Source organism: Saccopteryx leptura, chromosome 2 (genome assembly GCF_036850995.1).
Source record: "Saccopteryx leptura isolate mSacLep1 chromosome 2, mSacLep1_pri_phased_curated, whole genome shotgun sequence".
In the NCBI taxonomy this organism is placed as follows: Eukaryota; Metazoa; Chordata; class Mammalia; order Chiroptera; family Emballonuridae; genus Saccopteryx; species Saccopteryx leptura.
In genome coordinates, this window is record NC_089504.1 from 158,077,046 (window position 1) to 158,099,151 (window position 22,106).

General features: G+C 40.1%; 1 protein-coding gene across 1 annotated transcript in view; it reads right to left on the minus strand.

Annotated features, from left to right (window-relative positions):
- Positions 1 to 22,106, minus strand: part of CENPJ (centromere protein J) — a 63,848-nt gene that overhangs the window by 16,027 nt on the left and 25,715 nt on the right. Inside the window, exons 5-9 of the mRNA XM_066369113.1 lie at positions 19,917 to 20,028; positions 17,240 to 17,342; positions 15,519 to 17,136; positions 11,065 to 11,197; positions 6,708 to 6,873 (exon numbers count right to left, since the gene is read on the minus strand). Of these exons, the coding sequence (XP_066225210.1) occupies positions 6,708 to 6,873; positions 11,065 to 11,197; positions 15,519 to 17,136; positions 17,240 to 17,342; positions 19,917 to 20,028 (2,132 nt within the window). The remainder of the gene's footprint in view (positions 1 to 6,707; positions 6,874 to 11,064; positions 11,198 to 15,518; positions 17,137 to 17,239; positions 17,343 to 19,916; positions 20,029 to 22,106) is intronic.

Consider the following 22,106-nt stretch of genomic DNA (forward strand, 5'->3'; position numbering starts at 1 on the left):
AGTCTGAGAGAGGGGAGGAAGCTGCAGAGGAAAAGTTTGAAACTAGCAGAAGTGGGTTCATGAGGTTTAAGAAAAGAAGCCCTCTTCAAAACATAAAAGTACAAGGTGAAGCAGCAAGTTATCCAGAAGGCACAGCTACAATAATTCACAAAAAGTGATTACACTCAACAACAGATTTTCAATGTAGGCAAAACATTCTTATATTGGAAGAAGATGCCATCTAGTACTTCTATAGCTAGAGGGGAGAAGTCAATGCTTGGCTTCAAAGCTTCCAAGGACAGGCTGACTCTGCTGTTAGGGGCTAAGGCAGCCAGTGACTTTAAATTGAAGCCAACGCCCATTTACCGTTCCAAAAATCCCAGAGCCCTTAAGAATTATGCTAAATCTACTCTGTCTGTGCTCTATAAATGGAACAGCAGAACCTGAGTGACAGCACAACTGTTGAAAACATAGTTTACTGAATATTTTAAGCCTATTGTTGAGACCACTGCTCACAAAAATATTCCTGCCTTGGCCAGCTGGCTCAGTGCTAGAGCATTAGCCTGACGTGTGGATGTCCTGGGTTCAATTCCTAGTCAGGACACACAGGAGAGGCGCCCATCTGCTTCTCCACCCCCTCTACTCCCTCTTCCCCTCCTGCAGCCATGGCTCAATTGGAAAGAGTTGGCCCCAGGCACTGAGGAAAGCTCCATGGCCTCCACGCTAAGAGGAGCTCGGTTGCTGAGCAATGGAGCAACACCCCAGGTGGGCAGAGCATCACCCCCTAGTGAGCTTGTCAGGTGGATCCCAGTGGGGGTGCATGCAGGAGTCTGTCTCTCTGCTTCCCCTCCTCTCACTGAATTAAAAAAAAATTCCTTTCACAATATTACTGCTCGTTGCCATGCACTTGGTCACTCAAGAGCTCAGAGATGTACAACGGGAGTAATGCTGTTTTCACACCTACTAACATAACATTCATTCTGCAGCCCATGGATCAAGGATTTAAGAAGTTGTTTCCATAAGGCTATAGCATCCATAGACAGTGGTTCCACTGATGTATCTAAGTAAACTAAATTGAAAACCTTCTGGGAAGGATCTACTATTCAAGATGTCATTAAGAACATTTGTGATTCATGGGAAGAGGTCAAAATATTAACAATCACAGTAGCTGGAAAGAAGTTGATTCCAACCCTGATGGATGACTTTGAGGGGTTCCAGACTTCCATGGAGGAAGTAACCGCAGATGTGGAATAGCAAGAGAACTAGGGTTAGAAGTGCAGCCACTGAAGATGTGACTGAATTGCTGCACTCTCATGCTAAGGGTTGCTTCTTAAGGATGAGCAAAGACAGTAGTTTCTTGATGTGGAATCTACTCTTGGTGAAGAAGCTGTGAAGATGTTAAAACGACAAGGGATTTAGAATATTACATCAACTTAGTTAATAAAGCAGTTGCAGAGTTTGAGAAAACTGACTCCAATTATGAAAGAAGTTCTACTGGGGGTAAAATGCTATTAAAGAGCATACAGCATAGCATGTTACAGAGAAATCATTGAGAAAGGCAGAATCAGTCAACACAGCAAACCTCACTGTTGTCCTATTTTTGCCACACCAACCCTGGTCTTCAGAAACCAACACCCTGATCAGTCAGCAGCCATAAGCACTGAGGCAAGAACCTCATCAGCAAAAAGATAACAACTTGCTGAAGGCTGGTTGGCACTTTTTAGCAATAAAGTACCAAAATATTCATGTGACTAGCTTTATTGCAATATTTGCTTTATTGAGGTGACCTAGAACCGAACCCACATTATCTCTGAGTATGCCTGTACCATCTCTTTAATAATTTTATTATTATTTTTTTTTAGCAATAGAGATAGAGAAACAGACAGACAGGAAGGAGAAAGAGATAAGAAGCATCAACTTGTAGTTGCAGCACCTTAGTTGTTCATTGATTGCTTCTCATACTGTTCCTTGACCAGGGGGCTACAGTGACCCCTTGCTCAAGCCAGCAACCTTGGGCTCATGTTAAGCCAGCCTCCCCCGCACTCAGGTTGGTGAGCCCACACTCAACCCAGCAGCCTTGAGTTTTCGAACCTGGGTCTTCCGAGTCCCAGGTCGATGCTCTCTCCACTGCTGTGCCAATACCTGGTCAGGCCATCTCTTCAATCTTTTAATGATTTAAAAAGTGGAAGCGTATCAATAAAAAAAGTGTATCATTTTCAATTAAATATATACCTGTTTTTAAAGTATGTATCTGCATAGTAGAGGTAGAAAGAAGGAAATACAGGAAACTATGAATAAGCCATGTAATTTAAGAAAGAGGAGGAACTGTACCAACAACAGAAAAAAATAATGAACATCCATGATTACACACAACACCACATAATTAGAAAAGTGTCCAATACCTAAATCAACACTACAAAGCAGAAAGAGGGTTCAAGAAAAACTTGAAAATTATGAGTCTCAACTCCTAAAGAGGAAAGCTAACTTATCAACTCTCCAGATGAGTCCTATGCATTAACACTGTCTAGAACTTTCTGCAACAATGAATGTGTCCTGGACCTGCACTGTCCAGTGTGACAGCTACCAGTCACACAATAGCTACTGAGCACTTGAAATGTGGTTAATGCCACTGAGAAACTGAATTTTTCGTTTTATTTAATTTCAATTAACTTAGATTTAAATAGACACACGTGGCTAATGACTAGCTGACTTGAAAGAACAGGCTTAGAGAATAAGAAGATACACGGTTTGAAAGGCACAAGATGTTGCAATCAAGTAAAATCTACATGTTATACTCATCAAAGTTAAGTAGAACTACAATAAGAAAGCTGGTCTGCTATGGTTTAAATCACACTGGAAGAATCTCAGCTATGACAGAGAAAGGAAAGTGAGAGAAATCAAGCTTACAATCTTGGGTAATCTAAGAAGGTTGGTTTTCTTTCCTGCTAGGTACTGTAAGGTTTTATTTTATATTTTTTAAATTTTATTTTAGTGAGAGGAGGGGAGGCAGAGACAGACTCCCGCATGACCCCCAACTGGGATCCACCTGGCAAGCCCACTAGGGGACGATGCTCTGCCCATCTGGGGCCCTTGCTCTGTTGCAACCAGAGCCATTTTTTAGCACCTGATGTGGAGGCCATGGAGCCATCCTTAGCACTTGGGGCAAACTCGCTCTAATCAAGCCTTGGCTGCAGGAGGGAAGAAGAAAGAAAAGGAGAAAGAAAGAGAGAGAAAGAGAAGTGGGAGGGGAAGGGGTGGAGAAACAGATGGGCGTTTCTCCTGTGTGCCCTGACCGGGAATCGAACCTGGGACATCCACACACCAGGCCAACACTCTACCACTCAGCCAACTGGCCAGGGCCTGTAACATTTTCATAACATAGCAAAGTATTAAATCAAGTATTGGTCTACTTCTAGGAGACTCAGGAACAATAAAAATGAAATGACAAGCCCATTATTCAGATATTTTAGAATAGGTTATGGTTTTAAATTTAGTGAAAAGTTTATTATAGCTGAATTTGATTTTAACTATTGTTAAAAGTATTTGAAGTAGTCACAAAAAAATCATGCTAAATTTATATTATAGATTATAATAAGAAATTCAAGTAAGTTTAATATCAATTTTTAATCTTTTACAGGGAAAAAAACAAAAACACTCTTATAACTGCTAGTAGAATTAAAAACGGAAATGATATTTATGAAGGGATAATCTGGCAGTATCTATGAATGTACATATCAGCCCCTTCAACCTACAAATGTTAATTCCAGGGATTTATCCTACATATATACTTGAATATATAAGCTGCCCAGGGACAAGGATGAATTTGTTTTGTTCACTCCTGTACTCTCAGCACATGCCTGCTACACCACAGGTATTTGATAACCACATGTTGAATGACTAAGTAGTTAGTAGAAGAATGATTGTGAAGTAATGTCTGTACAAGATTATTCAGGACAGAACTCTTTATAGAGAGAAAAAGAACAGAAACAACATAAATGTTTACTTCAGTAAATTCTATTTCAGTGGTATATAATGCAATTCTATTCAATGGTAAAATAAAGAAGGAAGAAGCTCTTTATGTTAAGATATGTAATGATTTTGGTAAACTACCATTAATTATTTTAAAATTAGGACTATATATGGATTTATTTAGAATTTCTCCAGAAAGATATAAGAGATTGGCAACACTGGTTGTAACAAGTGAGGAAAATTGGGTACCAGAGCAGAGGTGACAGGGAGATTTTACTGCACATTCTCTTTTTGAAATAAAAATTTTAGTACATTGTTAAAATCTAAGAGATTTAATAAACCAAACATTAACCAAAACATGGCATATGTTTCTCCCAAGAAAAGTAAAAAAAAGAAAAGAAAGAATTAAAGCCCCACATGACATGGCATGTAATAGCCTAATCCAGTGGTTTTCAAAGTGTGCGTGAGGGTGCACTGGTGTGCCCTAGAAGATTTCCAGGTGCGCCCTATGGTATTCCAGAGAAATATGTGCCTGTTGGGGACCAAAACAATAAACAGGGTTTTTGGAGTTTAGATTTTTGGGGGACAGAGGTGTGGGGAATTGGCTGTAAGCTGACAGTCTGCCCAACCCCCCACCTCACTTGCCTGATTAGGTTGCAAAAGGCTGTTAAGCTGTGGTGCTGGATTGTTTACACTACCCCCCATGTTCCCCGGAAAGACTGGAGGCAAGTTTCTTCTATCCTTTGTTTGGTGTAAAGTTAAGATGATATGTATGGTGGGGGTTTTGGATTGATGATTAAACATAAGGAATTGTCTCTTGAAGCCTATTGGATTTCTATAAAAAAAGAATATGTGGCAATATCTAAAAAAGCTTTGAACATTTGACTATAATTTTCAACATCCTATTTATGTGAATTAGGATTTTCTACCCTCAACAAAATTAAGAGTAAAAAGACAGGAATTCGTCAATGTATTGATGAGGAAATGAGAGTTTGCCTTTCAAATATATGCCCAAACACTGAAGAAATCGCTAGGACACATTAGGCTCACGTTTCTCATAAACACAAGAATGAAAAAACTTAACACATTTGGGACCTGCTGAATTTACTAAATCTTACTAAAAATTATCTATCTATATATAAAAAGATAACTTTTTTGTTGTTTTTTTTATTTTTTAACCCCTCTTTTTTATGAATTCTAAAAAGCATAACTCAAAAAATGAGCCCTGGCCGGTTGGCTCAGTGGTACAGCGTCGGCCTGACGTGCGGAAGTCCTGGGTTCGATTCCCGGCCAGGGCACACAGGAGAAGTGCCCGTCTGCTTTTCCACCCCTCCCCGCTTCTTCTCTGTCTCTCTCTTCCCCTCCTGCAGCCAAGGCTCCATTGGAGCAAAGCTGGCCCGGGTGCTGAGGATGGCTCTGTGGCCTCTGCCACAGGCGCTAGAATAGCTCTGGTTGCAACAGAGCAAAGCCCCAGATGGGTAGGTAGAGCATCGCCCCCTGGTGGGCATGCCGGGTGGATACCAGTCGGGCGCATGCAGGAATCTGTCTGCCTACCTCCCCGTTTCCAACTTCAGAAAAAAAAAAATGTAAAAAATTTTTTTTAATGTTAGAATAAATTTAACTTTGTTGTATTTATTTCGTTTAATTTTCATAAAAGCATGCTTGGACTTTATATATTTTTTTAATATTTGACTTAATTATTATAACATATTTCTCAGAAATTTGTATATAGTGTGCCTACAATTATTTGCAGAATTTTAAATGCACCCCAACTTCAAAAAGTTTGAGAATCACTGGCGTAAGCTATAGGTGGTATGGATGAGATTGTTCAAAGATGGTATACTACAGAAAGAAAAAAGCAAAGGATGGAACTCAAAAATTCTGGTATTTAAAATGTGGAGCGGGCCCTGGTGGATTAGTTCAGTTGGTTAGAGCATGGTCCCAATATGCCAAGATTGAGGGTTCAAGCCCCAGTCAGGGCACATACAAAAAAAACGATGAATACATAAATAAGTAAAATAATAAACTGACATTTCTCTCTCTCCCCTAACCCTCTCTGAAAAAAAAAATCAATAAAACATGGAAGTAGAAGATGAGTTTGCATTTTATGCTATCAGCAAAGTCTAGCCATTCAAAATTTCTTTTGGTAAACGGAAGGTTTTCTTTTGATAAAGTCCAATATCCACTTTTTTCTTTTATACTTAGTTCTTTGTCTTCTCTTGAAATCTTTGCATGTCAATTTCATGAATATATTTACCTACATTTTTTTCTGTAGTCTAGCTAGAAATGCATTAGTTCTTTTTAAGTACTACATTCCTCTGATCATGTCTATTTCTAACTTGGAAATGAACAGGACTGATAATTTGGCCTATGATTTTATAATTTTTAGAATTTAACACCTATTTAGTATATGGGCCTTAAATTTTTATAAATGAACAAAACTAACAGCATTGGTTATGTGGTAAATCAAACAAATTAACACAATATTATACTAGGAAACTCCTAACTCCTGGCTTATTAATTCATTCATGTCATTATAGCTTTTTCTGGTTTCGAAGCCTAATTTAGTAAGAGAATATTTTACTCTTTAAAAGTCAAACTACAAAAGATGTTCCTGATGCAGTCTCAGATACTGTAATTTGTTGAGCCACTGGATAAATATTGATACCCAATATCTCTTTGACACATCAAATAACTCTAAACTTCTTACAAGACTGTCATCTTTACTAATTGATATGAGTATATAAGTATTAGTGTACCTGTATTTCTTCACGTTCCTTTTTATCTGGAAAATTTCTTGCAACTGTAGTATACTTTTCAAAAACTTTGCGTTTATTTTGTAGCTTCCGCATTTCCTCCTTTTTAAATTCTTTTATTTGAGCCAACTCGTTTGCTTTCTGTTGTTCAAAATCTGAAATTTCTTTCCTAAAATGACCAAACCATGTTATCTAAGGGGATTATCTAAGGGGATCATCTCAATATAATAATCCAGATGTGGCAGCAAAATGGAATACCAGTAACAGCCTGGAAATGAGGAGCTGCTAGTCTTGGTGAGTCCGTCCTCAATCCATGGCAATGAAGTAAGAGCCAGTTCACTCAGTACAGCACCCCTCAACAAGCACCCACTGTGCACTTACAAGGCAGGCATTACACTAGAGGAACCCCAGAGAAAAAACAAAACACCCTTACTCCCATGAAGCTTGCTACATCTGTCCCTACATCAGAGGGACAGGCAATAATAGAACAAATAAGTAAAATACATGGAACATTAGATGTATTAAGAAAGAAAATTAACAAGGAATGAGATTAGGGAATATCAGGATAGGAAAATAAATTATGGATGGGGTCATCTTGCTTAAACAATATTTGAAGTAAAACCTGAAGAAAGTGAGAGAATAGCCATGAGGATATTTGGACAAAGCAGTTCAGGCAGAGGGAACACACCACATGCAAAAACCCTGAGGTAGAACATGCCTGATATGTTCACAGAACACCGAAGCAGCCAGTGGGGCTAAAACAGTGAGCAAGAGACAGGAAAGAGAAAAGTAAACCAAGGGCCAGATAATTAGGGTCTTACAGACCACTTGAGGACTTTGGTGTTTAGCTGTGGAGGACACTGATCAGAGGGATAGTCACAACCCAGGTACATTCTCCATTCTGTGTTAAGGACGGAAGAAGAGGGACATCAGCAAAATGGTAAAATAGAGGCCCTGGCTCACATCATCCCACATACACACCAATCTGACAGCCATCCATGAATACAAGTGCGTTTGGGGAAGTGATAGGATTCAGATAGGAGGTTGGGAAACCCTGGTGAAGCCTTAAGATCAGGACAGCCACTTAGAGAAGGCAGGCCCATGCCCCAGTGGAAGACTTACCAAACATGGTCCTTGATCCAGAATGAAATCAGCCTAGGCCCTCTAAACTCAGTCCCAGCTCCATTCGCCAAAGGACTCAGGAAGAGCCACACCTATCTGTGCACCCCAATAACAGGCCACAGTCTTCAGTCCCAGCTACAGACCCTGAAACAGCCCTGCAGCATGGCGCCAGCCTGCAATGCTGTGGTACTGGAGGCAGTCCTGCCCACCCAGGGGCCCAGCAGGAAGATACCCAGAAATCCGGAGGGAGCCACACCCATCCTTACCCCTGGGAACAGATCCCTGCCTGCAGACTCAACAGTGGACTCAGAAGTTGCCCCGTGACGAAGCTGCAGCCCCACTTGACTGGGGATCCAAAAGCAATCCTGTCCAGCCAGAGATCTGGCAGGAATCATGGCCCCTACACCCCTGATAACAGGCCTTCCAACCGTGGACTCCACTGTGGACCCAGAAGCAGCCACATGATCTGGCTATAACCCCACTCAACTAGGATCCTGAAGGCAGACTCATCAGTCCAAGGATTCAGCAGGACAAGGTGAAGACCTGCCAAATCCAATCTGTAAAAACAGGGAGAGGTATTTGCTCTTTTAAAGGCAAGGACATCAACCAAGGCTACACGGATCATGAAAAATCAGGCAAACATGACATCACCAAAAGAAACTAATAAAGCTCCAGTTACAATCCCCCCAAAATTAGAGCTCTACAAATTGCCTGAGGAAGAAATCAAAACAATTGTTTCAGGAAGCTCACCAAGCTACAACATAGCACAGATGCACAACCCAACAAAATCAGAACAACACATGAAACAAAATGAGAAGTTCAACAAAGAAAAACCACAGAAAATAACCAAACAGCAATTCAAGAGCTGAGAATACATGGATGAAGTAAAAAAAAAAAAAAAAAAAAAAAAAAAAAAAAATGCAACAGAAACCTTCAACAGAAGACTCAATCAAGCAGAAGACAAAAAAATCTGTAAACTGAAGACAGATAATTTGAAGTTAGAGTCAGAGGAGAAAAAAAATGAAGAAAGCCTACAGGATTTATGGAACACTAAAGAATGGTTGAGTCTCAGGAGGAAAAACACAACACACAAAATAAATCCTTAGCTAGACTAAGAAAAAAGAGGTAAGACTCAAATAAATATCATAAATGAAAGGAGACACTACAACAGCTGACTCAAATAAAAAAGATCTTATTATGAACAATTATAATCCAAAAAAATTGAATAACCTAGAAAGGATGAATTTCTAGAAACATACAACCTACCAAAACTAAATCTAGAAGAAATAGAAAGCCCGAACTGACCAACAATATATATACTGAATCAGTAAAAATCTCCCAACAAAGAAAAGTCTAGGACCAGATGGTTTCACAGGTAAATTCTACCAAACATTCAAAGAACTAATACCAATTATTCTTAAACTGACAAAAAAGAATAAGAAGCACTTCCAAACTAATTTTATGAAACTAACATCACTGATACCAATACCAAAGACACCACAAAAAAAGAAAAACAAGCCAACACCCCTGATGAACACAGATGTAAAAACTCTCTGTAAATAATAGCAAAGCAAATTCAACAGTACATTAGAAGGATTATATAGGATGACCAAGTGGTATGCATCATTCAAATAAATGCAAGGTTGGCTCAACATAAGTAAATCATTTTCTCTGATGTAAACTGGTGTAGCCACTGTGGAAAACAGTATGCCGTTCCTCAAAACAGTAATTACCATAGGACCCAGCAATTCCATACTGTGTATATATTCAAAAGAATTAAAAGCAGAAACTTGAATAAATACTAATACACCAATGATAACAGTATTATTATTCACAATAACCAAAAGGTAGAAATAACTCAAATGCCAGCTGCAAGACAAGGAATGCTGAATTGCCAGCAACCACTAGAACAGGGGTCCCCAAACTATGGCCCCGCAGGCCGCATTCGGCCCCCTGATACCATTTATCTGGCTCCCACTGCACTTCCAGAAGGGGCACCTCTTTCATTGGTGGTCAGTGAGAGGAGCATAGTTCCCATTGAAATACTGGTCAGTTTGTTGATTTAAATTTACTTGTTCTTTATTTTAAATATTGTATTTGTTCCCGTTTTGTTTTTTTACTTTAAAATAAGATATGTGCAGTGTGCATAGGGATTTGTTCATAGTTTTTTCTATAGTCCAGCCCTCCAATGGTCTGAGGGACAGTGAACTGGCCCCCTGTGTAAAAAGTTTGGGGACCCCTGCACTAGAAGATTGGAGAAAAAGCATGGCTCTGCTAACACCATGAGAGAATAAATTTGTGTGTTTTAAGCCACCCTGTTTGTATGTACTTTTCTTTTTAAGATTTTTTATTTATTAATTTTTAGAGAGAGGGAAGGGTGAGAGAGAGAGAGGGAGAGAAATATCGATTTGCTCTTCCACCCATTCATAAATAATCATTAGTTGATTCTGTATGTGCCCTGACCAGGAATCAAACCCACAACACTGGCATATTGAATGACACCCTGATCAACCTCAACCAGGGCCTGTGTGTACGTGATTACAGCAGGCCTAAGAAATGAATATACTAACCAATGTAGTACTTGAATTCATAACCCCAAATCGCTTTTCAAATTTTGATTTATAATCTCATCACCAAAAATAATTCCCCTTTTAACATACCTTTGACCACTATGGGTCATTTTATATAGTTAAAAAATTTATACAGCCAGACAAGGAGGTGGCACAGTGGATAGAGCATCGCCCTGGAATGCTGAGGATCCAGGTTCAAAACCCTGAGGTCGCTGGCTTGAGCCTGGGCTTATCTAGCTTGAGCACATAATTGCCAGCTTGAGTGTGAGATCATAAACATGACGCCAGAGTCACTAGTTTAAGCCCAAAGGTTGCTGGCCCAAAGTTGCTGGCCTGAGCCTAAGGTCACTAGCTTGAGCAAGGGGTCACTGACTTGGCTGAAACCCCCCGGTCAACGCACATATGAGAAAGCAATCAATGAATAACTATGGTGCCACAACTATGAGAGATGCTTCTCATCTCTCTCTTTTCCTATCTGTCTGTCACCATCTGTTGTATCTCCCCCTCTCTCCCGCTTAAAAAAAAAAATTTCATACATGGTACCAATTTCATTTCCATTTATATACTGGGTAGATAAAAACTGATTTCAATATTTTGGATATCATCTTAAAGATACTAACTGAATCAATGTATGTATATTTTTTCCCAACTTCCAAATGCAAACTTACCTGAGTTTTTCCAAAGCACTTTCTCGTTCAATGCGAAGTTTAGTTAAAGATGTGTTCTCAGCTTTAAATTTTTCTATTTCCGTTTCCAATTCATTAACTTTCTTTCTCAAAACTTCAGATCGAGCACGGTCACCTATAAAATAGACCATAAATACTGAACTTCACAAGAGGCCTTTAGCAGCAAAAACAATAGCTAGCTATTAACACTAGAGCCAAAAATATAGTAACTATCCCATTAAAATAAACATGTAGTAATGTTTCTAATAAAAACATTTTCTTCAATTTTATTGGCCTACCTTTCCTGAAGAAACCAGTCTAAATTTAGGAAAAAATCAAATTATTCTACCTCAAAAGAGTTTCAATATGACAATGGATTAACATTATATGTAAAAAAAAAAAAATTCAAATAAATTTATAATGGCCAGTATATAAAAATAGTTTAAGGGTCCTGGCCAGTTGGCTCAGTGGTAGGGCCTTGCACTTGGATATCCTGGGTTCAATTCCTGGTCAGGGCACACAAAAGAAGTACCCATCTGCTTCTCCACCCCTCCCCCTCTTGCTTCTCTTTCTCTCTCTCTCTCTCTCTCTCTTCTCCTCCCCTCCTGCAGCCTTGGCTCAAATAAAGGCATTTGGTCCCAGGCACTGAGAATGGATCCACGGCCTCTGCCTCAGGTGCTAAAAAATGGCTCCTGTTGCAACGGAGCAAGGGTCCCAGATGGGCAGAGCCCTATTGGGCTTGCCAGGTTGGTCCCGGTTGGGGTGCATGTGGGAGTCTGTCTCCGCCTCCCCTCCTCTCACTAAAATAAAAAGAAAAAAATTGCTTAAAAATGTAATTAAGTTGTAGATATATAAAGCACTAATTGATACCAAAAAGCAAAGTTTACCCTTCACTAACCAAAGAGATATGAATTAAAACTTTTTCCCAATATCAGTTTCCTATTTACGAGAACAAAACATCCAATGCTTCTGTCACTCAACTACCCTTTTGGAAATTATATCTGATTTATATCACAAGGCTAAAACACACATATCTACCCTTTGACCCTACTTCTAAAAATCTAGTTAAAAATAATCGTGTAAAATCTTAGTTTTGCACAAAAATATGCATTGCGATGGAATTTTATTAGTAAAAAATTGTCCAACATTAAAAAAAAATACTGAATAAAATTAAATTCATTCATATAATGCTATGCAACCATTATTTAAAGTACAGAGAGTTAATGATATAGCCAATACATGTTATACACCTGGTCAAAAAGAATGATGCAAGCTAGAATATATGCCTCTACAATATTTAAAATACACAGGAAAAACTACTGAAACAAAATATCCCAAAATGGTATCCCATAGGTAACTTTGGGTAGTTCAGTTACACACGGTTTTGCTTCTATTAATATATGTATTTTTTATTTTTATTTATTGATTTTACAGGGAGGAGGGATGGGGGAGCGAGAAGTATCAACTCATAGTTGCTACATTTTAGTTGTTCACTGATTGCTTGCCCTATGTGCCTTGACCAGGCAAGCCCAGGGTTTCAACAGTGACCTCAGTGTTCCAGGTCAACAATTCATCCACTGCGCCACCACAGGTCAGACAACTTCTATACTTTTAAAAAGTTCCAACCCTGGCCGGTTGGCTCAGCAGTAGAGTGACAGCTGGCATGTGGAAGCCCTGGGTTCAATTCTTGGTCAGGGCACACAGGAGAAGCGACCATCTGCTTTTCCACCCCACCATCTCCCCTCTCTCTCTAGTTCTCTTTTCCCTTACTGCAGCCATGGTTCGATTGGAGCAAGCTGGCCCTGGGCACTGAGGATGGCTCTGTGGCCTCATCTCAGGTGCTAAAATATATTGGTTGCCAAGCAGAGGAGCAGTAGCCCCAGATGGGCAGACCATCACCTGGCAGGGCTTTTGCCAGGTGGAGTCCAGTCTGGGTGAATGAGGAATTTGGTTTTTTTGACTCCTGGTCTCTCATTTAATGAAAAAAAAAAAAAAACCCAGAAAAAAACAAAAACTTCCATCCAGAACATTCAGTGGCACAGTGGATAGAGCGTTGGACTGGGACACAAAGGACCCAGGTTAGAAACCCCAAGGTTGCCGGCTTGATCATAGGCTCACCAGCTTAAGTGTGGGGTCACTGGCTTGAACATGGGGTCATAGACATGACACCATAGTCGTTGGCTTGAGCTTAAAGGTCGCTTGGCTTGAAGCCCAAGAATGCTGGCTTAAGCTAGGGGTCACTCGTTCTGCTGTAGCCCCCCAGTCAAGGCACTTATGAAAATGCAGTCAATGAACAACTATGATGCTGCAACAAAGAATTAATGCTTCTCATCTCTCTCCCTTCCTGTCTGTCTGTCTCTCCGTCAGTGTAAAAAAAAAACAAAAACCTTCAAAAAATTTTACAAAACCTACTTATAAATTCAGAATATATTTTATGATAGCTTGCTATAATTTATATTATAAAACACCTATGCTTTGAAAGCATTCAGAGTTTGTAATATAACATGAAATAATAGAAGTTTTTCCCCCAAACTGATTGATTTTAGAGAGACAGAGGGAGAAAAAGATAAAGAGAAGCATTCATTTGTTGTTCCACTATGTTGGAATTCATTGGTTACTTCCCATGTGTGCCCTGACCAGGGATCAACCTTGGTGTTTCCTTAACTAACTGAGCTAACCAGCCAGGGTGTGAAAAGAGTTTTTCAATATAGGTTTAAAAAGTTGATCACTTCAACTAAATACTGTACAGCCATTAAACAAAACAAGACAGATGTATGTGTTAGAACAATCTTCAATATATTACAAGCAAGATGCAGAATGTTATATAAAAAGGCATGTTTTCACTTGCATAGTTAGGAAATTACACACTAATACATATCCATTCATATGCATGGAATGTTTTCAGCATACACAAATTAAATGGGAATGCTGTTCCCTCTAGGAAAGGGAAGTAGGAGCCCAGATCTGGGGGAAGAAGGAAACTTGAATTATACTATATTTCTTCTTGGTTATATTTAACAGATTAATGCATGAGATAGTAAAAAATAAAAAAAAATTAAGTTAAAAAATGGTCAACAAAATAAAATGTGCAAAGCCCTGGCCGGTTGGCTCAGCAATAGAGTGTTGGCCTGGCATGTGGAAGTCCTGGGTTCGATTCCCAGCCTGGGCACACAGGAGAAGTGCCCAGCTGCTTCTCCACCCCTCCCCCTCTCCTTCCTCTCTGTCTTTCTCTTCCCCTCCCGCAGCCAAGGCTCCATTGGAGCAAAGTTGGCCCGGGCACTGAGGACGGCTCCATGGCCTCCACCTCAGGCACTAGAATGGCTCTGGTTGCAGTGGAGCCACGCCCCAGATGGGCAAAGCATCGGCCCTCTAGTGGGCATGCCAGGTGGATCCTGGTGGGGCACATGCAGGAGTATGTCTCTGCCTTCCTGCTTCTCACTTCAAAAATATATAAATGTTATGAATTTCTTCACAGTTTGGACTCACGAGGCAAAAGACACACCAAATTTAAATGACCGGCAGAGGGCTGAAACTCTTATGCGAATCAGCTCTGAGAAACAGCGCCACAACATATTTATTGAGCTCCAAAAGCCAGAACTCAACAGTTAAAACTAGAAAGTTACACAAGCCTTATTTCCCATTCGTTTCATCCCCAACGCTGCATGTCTACTGATTCTGTTCATGAACAAGGACACAAGAAGAGTCAGAGTCTCAGGGCTTATTAATTACAAAGGACATCTGGTTTTTGGAGGTATTCCTCTAAGAATCCTGTGCACATGCATTCAAGTAACCCTAGCCATCGTCTCTGCATGGCCAATATACTCCAAGATCTCTTGTCTCCACTTAACCCTTGCTCTGCAGTTAACTGCCGTTTATATTGGTGCAGAGTCGTCTCCTACATACAAAAAAATTAAAAATTAAGTGTGCAAGAAAGAAAGCATGCACACACAAAGTTTACTCCACAGTAACACAAACTATAAACTGGGTACTCCCTGGTTGTAAAAGAAACTTAAATAAATGTTATCTCATTTTGTAACAAAGTGGTTAATTTGAAAGCCTTAAGCTCTAGCTGGGTAGCTCCTGTGATTAGAGTGTAGCCTCAATTAGCAAAGGTGGATGGCTCGATCCCTGATCAGGGCACATACAGAAGCTGATCGATGTTTCTATCTCTCTCTCTCCCTTCCTCTCTCTGTAAAATCAATAAAGAAAACTAAAAATTTTTCTTAGTCAAGTCTTAATAAGACACAGGCTTAAGTTTGAAATATCTGAAATCACAATTCATTCAAAGCTCTTATAAAAGTGATTGTTATTTAGACCCACAAACAAACTTTTAATAAATCAAATCACCTACATTAGACTACTACTGAGCAACCAGAAAGGTTAGAATTTTAAGCATTCTGACAACATACCAATAAAATAAATGTTAGATTTATATATTTTAGAATGCTCTGACTTACCAGGGGATTGGTCCTGAACACTTAGCATAGGTTCATTTCCTGAGTGTGAATCGGATTTTGATTTTGGTTTTGGTTTCAAAGAAGGGAAGAATTTCATCATCAGATCTGATGTAGGAGGAGGACTTGTGTCTCTGCTGGATTGGCTCACATCTTCTTTTTTGACAAGTACAACCTTCCCTTTTATTGTTTTGTCCAGTATACACATTTCACTCTTATTAGAGTCGGTTCTCTGGGGAGTTCCATAAATGGCTTCATTCCCAAGAATAACACCATGTGTATATGAATTCTCTTCAAGATCAGTCCAAGTTCTTTCATCATCAAAGTCAATTTTACTCACACTTAGAGATGTGGATCTTCTTGAGGATTCGGCACCTCTGTTTCTCAAGCTTTCAGTTACGATAGATTCATCACTACTATAATCTTTATCAGACAAATCTAAATCCACATCTCTCCTTTTTTCAACTTGAGTCCCAGGGTTCCTAAAAGGTCCCTTCTCATCACAGACTTGTGGACTGTCTTCTCTGTTGCTCAAGCCCCTTTCGTTACCCTCCGATGGTGGTTTTGTGGTGATGCTGCACTGCTCCTCAGAGTAAGAGCGACAGTCTCTGTTTATTGTACCAGCATCGCTTGCATTCCACTTCATCTGATCTTCACACGGGCTCATCTGGAACGCTGTTTTACTAACTTTACAAGATGGTCCATCATGTAGCAACATTGAATTCAGCTGCCTGGGTGCAACCTTACACTCACCCTCATTTTCACATACAGCATGAAATGGACGCTCATGTTGGTGACACTGCCTGATGGGACCCCAGGGCGTCACCTTTTGCTGCTGCACAGCTTTGACAGGGGTAGAAGACAGCCGGTGACCTTTGATCATCTGCTGGTCCCTTTCTAAGATCTTCAGTACAAATGAGGAATTGCTGGAAAATGATATTTCATCAGCAGCTTGTTCTAAAAACAAAAATTCATCTAATTCCAAATTTTCCTTTTCCTTTTCTTGTTCCCAATTCTCTAACGTTTTCTGAAGAGAAGCGTCAAGAGGAGATCCTGACTCTCTCAAGGCCTCACTTACCGGGCTCTTAGAAGCCATACAACCGACCAGCCCTGTCGAAAGGGGATGTTTGTCTTTAACTTGTGTGTTATTCCAGACTTTGCAAACAATGTCAAAAGGTTTTGTGCACTCAGGTACATTTTCTTTATTATTAGCTTCTACTTTCTTTTCTAATTTGATTGGGTCTCGAAATTGTCTATCACATTTCTTCCCTGCCAATAATTTCGATCCTAATGGAAAGAGACCTTTCCTCTTATTATTACGAAGCACTTTTGGGTTCTGACTGAGTGTGACAGAACCACTCTTTGCTCTAGCATTATTGTTCTTTTTAGCAGGAGGGTTCTCTGTATAAGATTCTTTATTTATAAGAGCAGTTTTCCACTGGAATTGTCTGTCTATTTTAAGCACATGTTGGTCCTCTGAAATGCTCTGGTCAGTCACTGGTTTACTGTCCCTTCCTTTCTGAAACTTAGATTTAGCATTAGTAAATCTAGCTAAACCTTCTCCTCGTTTTAAGAATGGCTGTTTTGGTTTTGCTTTGATTAGCAATGATCCTTCCACTTCCTACAATAAAGAATAATATTTTAATTAACTCTGGTACATTTAAAGCAAATTATACACAAATCTTTAGTCGCAGGTAATTTAATCAAATAGTAGCGATGCTGACCCTTAGCTGTTTCTGTTTCAATTCTTGTTCTTCCAACTGAATTTGTTCTTCCAAGTACTCTTCAAATGTCTGTTTCCTTTCTCTGATAGCACCTTTAATAGGCCTAATGAAAAAAACAAAGTTATTTAATATACAAATTATGATGTGAATCATTTACACTGCGTCTGATACAAACATTCCTGACTATACTGAAAACCTTTTTCAAAATCACACGACCCCTTTTTGAAAATATAATGAAAGCAACAATCCCACTCCATCTCCCAAAATACAGAAATATACAATACTGTACATGATTTGGGAAAAGCCCTTCTAAAGTCAGTATGTTAACCTTTTTTTTTTTATTAAGTTAGAGGCAGGGAGGCAGACAGATTCCCACATGTGCCCCTACCAAGATCTACCCAGCAAGTCCCTTACGGGGCAATGTTCTGCCCATCTGGGGTCACAGCCCCACTGCTTGGGCACCCGAGCTATACTTCCTGAGGGGAGGCCATGGGGCGAACCTCAGCATCCAGGGCCAATTTACTTGAACCATTTGAGCCTTGGCTGCGAGAGGGGAAGAGAGAGATAGAGAGAAAGAAGAGGGAGAGGGGTGGAGAGCAGATGGGTGCTTCTCCTGTGTGCCCTGGCTGGGAATTGAACCCAAAACTTCCACATGCCAGGCTGATGCTCAACCGCTTAGCCAACTGGCCAGGGCCTATCTGTAGACCTTAGATTAACTTTTAAAATAACATGTTTATTACATAACTTTAAAAAATATTTCATCCCGGCCCTGGCCGGTTGGCTCAGTGGTAGAGCGTCGGCCTGGCGTGCGGAAGTCCCGGGTTCGATACCCGGCCAGGGCACACAGGAGAAGCGCCCATCTGCTTCTCCACCCCTTCCCCTCTCCTTCCTCTCTGTCTCTCTCTTCCCCTCCCGCAGCCAAGGCTCCGTTAGAGCAAAGATGGCCCGGGTGCTGGGGATGGCTCCTTGGCCTCTGCCCCAGGCGCTAGAGTGGCTCTGGTCATAACAGAGCAACGCCTGGGAGGGGCAGAGCATCGCCCCCTGGTGGGCAGAGCTTCGCCCCTGGTGGGCGTGCCAGGTGGATCCCGGTCGGGTGCATGCGGGAGTCTGTCTGACTATCTCTCCCCGTTTCCAGCTTCAGAAAAATACCAAAAAAAAAAAAAAATTTCATCCCTGGTCAGGCAGCTAAGTTGGTTAGAGCGTCATCCCAATATGCCAAGGTTGCGGGTTCAATCCCTGATCAGGGCCCATACAAGAATCAATCAATGAATACATAAAAAAGTGGAACAAGTCGATGTCTCTCTCTCTTCTCTTCCTCTCTCTCTAAAATCAGTAAGTAAAGTTTTTGCCTGAACTAGGTGACGGCTCAGTGGATAGAGTGTCGACCTGAGACATTGAGGACCCAGGCTCAAAACCCCAAGGTCTCCTCTGACTTGAGCATGGGCTCACCAGCTTGAGCAAGGGGTCATCAGCTTGAGTGTAGAATCATAGACATGACCCCATGGTCACCAGCCTGAACCCAAAGGTCACTGGCTTGAGCAAGGGTTCACTCACTCATCTGGAGCCCCCCAGTCAAGGCACATATGAGAAGCAATCAATGAACAACTAAGGAGCCACAGCAACAAATTGATGCTTCTCATCTCTCCTTTTCTATCTGTCTGTCCCTATCTGTCCCTCTCTCTGACTCTCTGTCTATGAAAAAAAAAAGTTTCTTAATATAAATAAAGCAACAAATGTCACTTACCTGTTAGTAAAATATTTCAAATGTTTAAACAAATAATAAACAACATCAATATTGGTATTTTATCGGTCATAAAATACTTCAATTCTATTACCAGACTTTACAATTTTAAATTACAAATACTGACACCCAAAGTGAGATTCCAATATTTTCTTTTTTTTATAAATTTATTTTTTATTTTTCTTTTATAGTGACAGAGAGAGAATCAGAGAGAGGGATAGATAGGAACAGAGAGAGATGAGAAGCATCAATCATTAGTTTTTCGTTGGGACACCTTAGTTGTTCATTGTTTTCTCATATGTGCCTTGACCATGGGGCTACAGCAGACTGAGTAACCCCTTGCTCGAGCCAGCGACCTTGGGTCCAAGCTGGTGAGCTCTGCTCCAAGCAGTTGAGTCTGTGCTCAAGCTGGTGACCTCGGGGTCTCAAACCTGGGTCCTCCGCATCCGAGTCTGACACTCTATCCACTGTGCCACCGCCTTGTCAGGCGAGATTCCAATATTTAGTTTGTTTTACCCTCTCCAAAATAAGATTAACCTAACTATTTGAGAGATTAATTTTATCCAGATAATTCTGGTAGGTGTAAAACCTTCACTCAGTTTTTCCAAGACAATGTCAAAGTCACTTAAACTGATATATCTCCCCAACCTCTTCCTGTTGCTGACAGTATGTATGTGATAAGTTGTATCTTCACCTTTACATGTAAAAGCATCTTTAAGCAAAAATAAGAAAACTAAGGATCTTTCAAACGAAGGTTAATGTTATGGGAAAAAAAGTGTGAGCTTTTCTAAAAAGACTAGAGTTAAAAATAAATGCAATCCATGATTGAATTCTGTTGGTTTTTTTAAACTTTTTAAAATATATTTTAATATATTAAATAATAATGGCTTGCTATTAAATTATAACATTTTTTACTCCTTTTAACATGGATGATACCTTTCTTCAATATTAACCACTTCTGAGGAATCACCAATTTTTTTTAAGCTCATGTCATTTCCTTCCTGTATCTGGTCTGTTATTTTCTCCCAATATGGTAAAATACCTTCACCTAGGATAAAAATGAGAAACAATTTAGTTCAAAAAAAGCAGATTAAAATCTTAAAACTTCAGAATTTTACAAGTAAAGTATGCCAAAGATTTCAGAACTCTATAAGATTTTTTTTAAAAAAACCCGAGAAAACCTTAATGACAATACATTCTTCAAAAGGTTAATGTTATGGGAAAAAAAGTGTGAGCTTTTCTAAAAAGACTAGAGTTAAAAATAAATGCAATCCATGACTGAATTCTGTTGGTTTTTTTAAACTTTTTTTTAATATATTTTTTTAAGACTTTCTTCATTTTAGAGAGAGAGAGAGAGAGACAGCAAGAGTGAGAGAGAGAGAGAAAGCGGGGGAGGAGCAGGAAGCATCAACTCCCATAAGTGCCTTGACCAGGCAAACCCAGGGTTTTGAACCAGTGACCTCAGCATTCCAGATTGACGTTTTATCCACCAAGACACGCAATTTTTTTTTTTTAACTTTCAAAAGGATTTTGGAATAATTGGTGGAATTCTAAAATGAATTTGAATACTAAAGTATTATTAACATACCTAGGTATAGCTATAACAAAATGTCTGCATATTACTTGCAATGAAATGACACAACAAATTATATATCGACATAACTAAAAATATAAGTATTTGCCCTGGCTGGTTGGCTCAGTGGATAGAGTGTCGGCCTGGCGTGAAGACATCCTGGGTTCAATTCCCAGTCAGAAAAAAACAGGAGAAACACCTATCTACTTCTCCTCCCCTCCCCCTTCTCTCTCTCTTCCTCTCCCCCACTCACAACCAGTGGCTCGACTGATTCGAGCACTGGCCCCAGATGGGGGTTGTCGGGTGGATCTGGCCCGAGTGCATGCAGGAGTCTGTCTATCTCCCCTCCTCTCACCTAAAAAAAGAATAATAAAAGTATCTATATATGTAGACAAATATAGCAGAACATTAACTATTAAATATAGGTGGTGGAGCCTGACCAGGCGGTGGCGCAGTGGATAGAGCATCAGACTGGGATGCAGAAGACCCAGGTTCGAGACCCCGAGGTCGCCAGCTTGAGTGAGGGCTCATCTGGTTTGAGCAAAAAGCCCACCAGCTTGAACCCAAGGTCGCTGGCTCCAGCAAGGGGTTACTCGGTCTGCTGAAGGCCCACGGTCAAGGCACATATGAGAAAGGAATCAATGAACAACTAGGTGTTGCAATGCACAATGAAAAACTAATGATTGACGCTTCTCATCTCTCTTCATTCCTGTCTGTCTGTCCCTGTCTATCCCTTTCTCTGATTCACTCTGTCTCTGTAAAAAATAAATAAATAAAATTTAAATATAGGTGGTGGATAAATTGGCAACCATTGCAGTGGTCTTTCAAGTTTTCTAGATGTTTGATATTTTCCAAACTAAAAGATTAGGTAGGAGGTGTACTGTTCAAAAAGAAGAGAAAGACATTTGACCATTCATGCCTGACCAGTGGAGGCACAGTGGATAAAGTGTCGGTACAGAATGCTGGGGTAGCTGGTTTGAATGGGGGAATCGTCCACATGGTCCCAGAGCTCGCCGGCTTGAGCCCATAGGTCACTGGCTTGAAGCCCAAAGTCACTTGTTTGAGCAAGAGGTCACTGGCTCAGCTTGAGCCGCCTAGTCAAAGCACATACGAGAAGCAATGAAGAACTAAAGTGACACAATCACGAGTTGATGACTCTCCTCCTTTCTCTCTCTCTCTCTCAAAAAAAAAAAAAGACATTTGACCATTCCATACAAGGAACAAGAAATTACTCTAATTAGGAGTAATTCCTAATTAGAGCCTCAGTAGTAAGCATAGACACCTCTTGTTGTATTATCTGTATTTTTCTATAACTCAGCTCAAAAGAATAGATTCTTAAAAACTGGAAATTAAATTAAAACTTAAAATGCTGGAAACAACTTAGCACTTCACAAAGAACATTAGATAATAATCTTACTTGACTATCATAATGATGAAATCATTAAAATTGATTATGGGGGGGAACACACAATATAGTGCAGAGACGTGCTGTAGAATTGGGCACCTGAAACCTGTATAATTTTGTTATCCAGTGTCACCCCAATAAAAGTTAA